The 6,866-nt window shown below is 33.6% G+C and overlaps 1 protein-coding gene across 1 annotated transcript; it reads left to right on the plus strand.

Annotated features, from left to right (window-relative positions):
* The first annotated feature begins 2,172 nt into the window (after positions 1-2,172).
* On the plus strand, positions 2,173-6,087 carry LOC111279756 (receptor-like kinase TMK4). The gene is made up of 2 exons (XM_022866784.2): positions 2,173-4,574; positions 5,378-6,087. The coding sequence occupies exons 1-2, from the start codon at positions 2,324-2,326 to the stop codon at positions 5,890-5,892; spliced, it is 2,766 nt and encodes a 921-aa protein (XP_022722519.2). The 5' UTR covers positions 2,173-2,323; the 3' UTR covers positions 5,893-6,087.
* Positions 6,088-6,866: the final 779 nt, after the last annotated feature.

The following is a 6,866-nucleotide window of genomic DNA, read 5'->3' on the forward strand; positions in this document are numbered from 1 at the left end:
TAAATGTGAAACATGATTATATAACTTGACCAAGTTATGAGCACAGAAAAAGTATGTTAAAAGCCTGAAATTCTCCATTATTCATTATGGCAATGCAAGAAACAAGTAGTAGTAATCAAAAGAAGTATTCATATGATGACAAGTGGGCCTGATTTTCTTTTAAATAGGATTATGGGTTTTTGTAAGAGATTGATTTCTTTTAATTTAGAGATGATCATTTTTTAATTATAATTTAATAATAAAAAAGTTATAAATATTAAATTTTAAATTTAAATTTAAAATCATACTTTAAGAATAATTTATAAATCAATAGAATGAAACTCTAAATTAAAAACAAATCAATTTGAATAGATGAAAATCTTGAATATATTATTTCATTCATATCCATAAAGTCAAATAAATATTAATGTATCAATTAAAAGGAAAAATAAAAAAGAAATTCCAAAATCTTAAATTTTTAAGTGTAAGTCTTACTTTATTTAAATTTAATTATTTAATTATATTAATTAATTATTCAATTGATTATATTAATATAATAAAAATAAAACTTAAAAAAAAAAAAACAATAATGAAACGCGCTCACCCATGGAAACAAGAATTCACGAAAGGAAAATTTAGACAGGAGAAAGAAAAAGTTTCCAAGGTAGGCAAAAACTGCGGTGCAGTGTAGGTTGTTTGCTTTATTATTTTTTATATATAAATATTATTAGCTAAGCAACAGCTGTCCTTCTGGTTGGACCGCACCGCCTATTCCCTACTTAGCACCATCATTATTGCCAAGTTATATTGGTTTTGGGAGGGGAATTCGAACCCATTTTTGAACAATTATGTATTAAAAATTAAATTATTATTATTATTACTCAATTTATATATTAATAAATTTTTTTATGATTTAAATTTTATTTTTTATTCATATTTAATTATTTATTATTTATTATTTAAAAAAAATAAAAAAATATTTGTTAAAATTATAATTATTTTAATTAGAATATCTTGTAAATTTTAAAGTAAATTTATATTAAATTTACATATTGTTCATTAAAAAAATTATTGATAATATGAATCGAATTTAAATTTTATTAATAAAATATTTGATTTTTACTAATTCAACATTGAGAAAAACAAGAAAAAATAAAACTCATGAAAATTTAACTATGGTCAATGACTAGATACAACAATATTAAATAAAGGTTATTTTTGGGAATAAAAAAAATTGTTGGAAATTTAAAAGTGAAAAATAAAATTTTTTGATTTCTCATTAAAATTCTTTAAGGATTTCTCTAAAATTCCACCTTACCAATTATTTAAGAGAAATAATATAATATTTATTACTTAATTATAATTTATAATGTCTTGCTTAATGCTCTTTATTCGTTAATAAAAAACATATATTTGACAAAAAAAATTAATGAAGTCAATTGGAGAATAATTGGTTTGCAATCTTAATGCTTTGATATATTCTTTTATTCTAGTTGGTTGGGAGGACCATTTATTAAGGAATTTCAATTGTTATTTTATTTAGGAATTTCTTTTTTAAAATTAATGTTAGTTTTTTTTTTTTATCAATTTTATAAGAAAAATGGTGCATGTTTAAGAATAATGAAAATGAAAATATAATTTGGCTTAATTGTAAGTGAATGTATTAACTTTTCAATTTGTAAGTTTGAATTTTAATAATTATTTAAATTTTTTAGCATGATATTACAATTAAATAAGTACTAAATTTTTTATTTTTAATTAATTAATTTTTTAAATATTTATTTTTATTCAATTAAATTTTTAAATATTTATTTCACTCTAATTAAATTTTTTATTAAACCAAAAGTAAATTTTAATAATTTAACAATTTCATTTAATAAGAGTTCAATGGATAAAAATAAAATATTTTAAATAATTATTAAATGTTTATTTAAAAATTTTTTTAACCTTTTAACCTAGCGTTTATTCTTTGAAACAGTCAAGATTATATCACTTAAAGTAAAAGTTTATGTAAAAAATTTAATAGTTTAACATTTTATATAAAATATTAAAAAATTAATGCCACCTTGCATTTAAAAATCTAACATACAGGTAAGATATTCTCTTAAAATAAAAACAAAATAAATAAATAAATAAAAATGAAAAAGAGAAACCCTAATTGAATAAATACAAGCAACGATATTCCTTTTCATTATTCTTTAGCCTTACGCTGAACACACTGTTCTTTCTTTCTTTCCTTTCACTTCTTAAAACGTAAAATACAGCTAAGCCTTGTTCAAAACAACAACCAAACACCAACGTTGTCAGATAATCAAAACTATTTTGGCTTCTCAAACCAACCGAAATGCCCTGCCACCAACATCTCCTCCTCCCACTCCTCCTTCTCTCTGCCGTTTTGGCTGCCGCGGACGACGGCGCAACAATTCTAAAACTAGCTTCATCGTTCAGTCCTGCTCCCAGCGGGTGGTCTTCCACATCTTCAGACAACTACTGCAACTGGCCAGGCATAAACTGTGACAAATCCAACCGTGTTACTTCCATCAACCTGTCTTCCAAATCCCTGTCTGGAACCGTTGCTCCTGACATCTCCGCCTTATCGGAACTCCGTAGTGTGTCTCTTCAAAGCAACTCTTTATCTGGGACCATCCCGTCTTTCGCCAACCTCTCCAACTTACAATCCGTTTACCTAGACGGCAACGCGTTCACCTCAGTCTCTGCAAACGCGTTTTCAGGATTGACGAGCTTGCAGACGTTGAGTTTGAGTGAAAATGCGAAGCTTAGTCCATGGACTTTCCCAGATTTGTCCCAATCTACAAGCCTCGTCGAACTTCAACTAGACAACACCAGCTTGTATGGCAACTTGCCCGATATCTTCGAATCTATGAACAGTTTACAAAGTATAAGGTTGTCTTACAACAATCTGAGCGGTACATTGCCGGCTTCTCTTGGTGGTTCCATGATTCAGAATCTTTGGATCAACAATCAGAATGGTGGGTTCTCGGGAACTTTAGAAGTTTTGTCCAACATGACAGAGTTGTCTCAGGTTTGGCTTCATAAAAACATGTTTACGGGTCCCATCCCAGATTTGTCTAAATGTTTGGGTCTGTTCGATCTGCAGCTTAGAGACAACCAGTTGACAGGGCCTGTTCCGGAATCTTTGATTAATCTTCCGAATTTGAAGAATATTTCATTGTCTAATAATAAATTGCAAGGTCCTTTACCAAAGTTTCCTAGCTCAGTTGAGAAAGTTGTTGTTAATGGAACCAATAATTTCTGTACGACTAATGGGGATCCTTGTGATCCTCAAGTTACTACATTGCTTGAGATTGCGGGTGGTTTTGGATACCCTGTTTTTCTTTCTGATGATTGGGCTGGAAATGATTCTTGCCAATGGGCTTTTGTTACTTGCGATACAAAAGGGAGTGTGATTACAGTGAATCTCGCAAAGAAAATTTTGGTTGGGACGATTTCTCCGGCGTTTGGGAATCTCACGGCCTTGATGAATTTGAATCTGAATGATAATCAATTAACAGGTTCGATTCCTGGTGGTCTGACTAAGCTGAGTAGTTTGCAGCTTCTTGATGTGTCTAATAACAATCTTACTGGAGACATCCCAACATTTCCAAGTTCAGTAAAATTTGCTTACTCGGGGAATAGTTTACTTGGAAAATCTAGTGGTTCTGGTGATGGAGGAACTTCAGGTTCTGGAGCATCCGGTGGAGGTTCTGCTGGTAACTCAAAAAGTGGTGGCAAGGGTAAGAATTCGATTGCTTTGATTGTAGGAATTGTTGTTGGAGTATTGATTTTCGTTGCTGTTGTCTGCTTTGTTTCTTTTAAGTATATTAAGAACAAGAGGTATGGAAATTTTGGTAAGATGGAGGGCAGTGATGCTGAGAAAGGAGTTCTTAAGAATGGGGCTATGGGTGGTGGAAAGAATGGGTATGGGGGAGTTCCTGGTGAAATGCAAAGCCAAAGCAGTGGTGATCATAGCGACCGCTATTTCTTCGAGGGTGGAAATGTTGTGATATCAATTCAAGTCCTAAGACAGGTGACAGATAATTTCAGTGAGGCTAATATTTTAGGAAGAGGGGGTTTCGGGGTTGTGTATAAAGGGGAATTGCATGATGGCACACAGATTGCTGTCAAGAGGATGGAGTGTGTGGCAACAGGTACTAAAGGAATGAATGAGTTTCAGGCTGAAATTGCAGTGCTTACAAAAGTTAGGCATAGGCATCTGGTTGCACTTCTGGGTTATTGTATTAATGGTAATGAAAGGCTCCTGGTTTATGAGTATATGCCTCAAGGTACCCTTGGTCAGCATCTGTTTGAATGGCGGGAAAATGGCTATGCTCCACTCACCTGGAAGCAGAGAGTCACCATTGCACTGGATGTTGCACGGGGGGTGGAGTATTTGCACTCTCTTGCACAACAAAGTTTCATTCACAGGGATTTGAAGCCCTCCAACATACTGCTTGGGGATGACATGAGGGCAAAGGTTGCAGATTTTGGACTGGTTAAAAATGCACCCGAGGGCAAATACTCTGTGGAGACAAGATTGGCAGGAACTTTTGGATATCTTGCTCCTGAATATGCTGGTACATGGATGTTTATCTGGAAATGGTTTAAGATTTTATATGAGCTGCTTAGTTCTATATATTCTATAATAATTTGCTTTAGGCAAATCAAACCTTTCAAATCTCAATGTTATTATAAGTGTTCCAATTCCATGAGTAGCTAAGATATTGGCAGTTAATGTGATTTGGGGCTCTTCATGGTGTTATCTGTTTTAGACATGTCAAAATGGTGCTAACAAGCCATTTTTTAGACTTAATTTGCTTAGGGAGGGAAAAAGGGTGGCAGACTTGGGGACAGGTCTCACACAACATGCTTTATAAGTTATGAGGCCTCAAAGAATATTCGGTATTCTTATGAGAAAGATTAAAAATAATGTTTGATTGAAAGAATTGTCTTCTTCTAAGCATTCAGAATATGTAACATTCATAGAAGCATCTTTTAGTGATATGGGAAGGCTTTTATTTGTTGCTAAATTATGTTCTTTGCATTTATTTAGCAAATCATTTTGATAAAACCAATAAATATTTTCTTTTGTCGTCTCCTTTTGCCTGTCTGTTCTCTTCAAAACATTGCCTTATTCTTAAATTTGTTCAGGATTTTATTTTAACTAAGCCTCTGCTGTTTAGCCAACTGATGTTGAATGCAAAATCCGTAATAATTTGATGAATTTTGCATAACTGGAACAGCTAGAAGCAAGTCCATATGAGATAAACTAGGTCAACTTTTAGAGAAGATATAGACTATATGATCTTTTGTTGTTTGGTTAAATGTTGAATTTTCTAAGCAGATATGTTTTTTCTTTTTATTTTTTTAATTTTAACAGCAACTGGAAGGGTGACGACAAAGGTGGATGTTTATGCATTTGGAGTGGTCTTGATGGAGATAATCACTGGCAGAAAAGCTTTAGATGAAACCTTAACTGATGAGAAGTCACATTTGGTCACATGGTTCCGCAGGGTCCTTATCAACAAAGACAACATTCCAAAAGTGGTTGATGAAACAATCAACTGTGATGATGAGACAATGGAAAGCATCTTCAAGGTAGCTGAGCTGGCAGGACATTGCACAGCTCGTGAGCCTTATCAGCGACCCGACATGGGGCATGCAGTCAATGTGCTAGGCCCTCTTGTTGAGCAGTGGAAACCTACCGGCCAAGAGGATGATGAAAACTCAGGCATTGACCTTCACATGAGCCTTCCTCAGGCTCTACAAAGATGGCAAGCGGATGAAGGTACTTCAACAATGTATGGAGATATATCATACTCTGAAACCCAGTCAAGCATCCCGGCAAAGCCCTTGGGATTTCCACACACGTTTAGCTCATCTGATGGCCGGTGATGGAAATGGTATAATCGGCATAAACTTGATGAGGTAAGCACTGTAAAAATTGTGATGAGGCCGAAAAAAGCTAGGTTCAGCTACTGTTGAGTTGATAACAAAGAGTATTATGGTCATATTATGTTTAATAATTCAGGTTGTTTCTCTTATCTTTGTTGTGCTAAACCTGAGCCAATAGAGCTGTTGTTGTTTCTTCTTACATTCTTCAAAAGCTAACCAATTAATTTGCTTTGTTTGGTGGAGCATTTACTCAGGACAGGGGTCGGGGGCCGGGGGGGGGGGGGAGGGAGAGAAAAATTGTATCATATTTTCTTAACCTTTTCCATTGTAATGTATAATTATGTTGTTCAATCATGTTTGGTTGGTGCACAACTTACTTTCTGTTCTTCCCCTCCTCTCCTTTGCTAACTTCTCTTGTTCTTCATGTTTGATTTACTTAAAAAAAAGTCAGTTCATAGTTCATGCTTTAGCCTGTAAAGAGTTGGGTGGGTCTGAAAGCTTGAAAGCTTGAAAGTCATAACACATGGCCAAGTTACATAGTTGCTTTAAAAAGTATGGAACTTTCCATTGGAAGTATGACTTTTGTTAGTGCTACTGCACATGTTGTGGGGCCCTTTTTTTTTTCTTACAAGAAATCATGGGTTGATTTGATGTTCTAGATACCCACCATTGGCCAGCAGACCAACAAAATTATGGTTTGGAACTATGAAAATGACAGGAATATTTTTTATTATATTGAGTAGGAAGAATGGAAGCCGATCTGTTGATAACTTGAATATGAATATGAGATCATCTGTCTTAAGCTGTCACAACTCACTGCCCACAAACCACAATGTGGTGGTTGAACCTGAAATTCGGTAATGGATTTCTTTGAATTGACTGCTTGAAGGGGATATATGATTAAACAAACTAAGTTTGGTTTATTTGTCTTGGCAGCAACTGTTATGTTTAACACACACAATCATCTTTTGGTT

This window comes from Durio zibethinus, chromosome 27, assembly GCF_047325235.1.
Source record: "Durio zibethinus cultivar Kanyao isolate XHJ-2024 chromosome 27, ASM4732523v1, whole genome shotgun sequence".
NCBI lineage: Eukaryota > Viridiplantae > Streptophyta > Magnoliopsida > Malvales > Malvaceae > Durio > Durio zibethinus.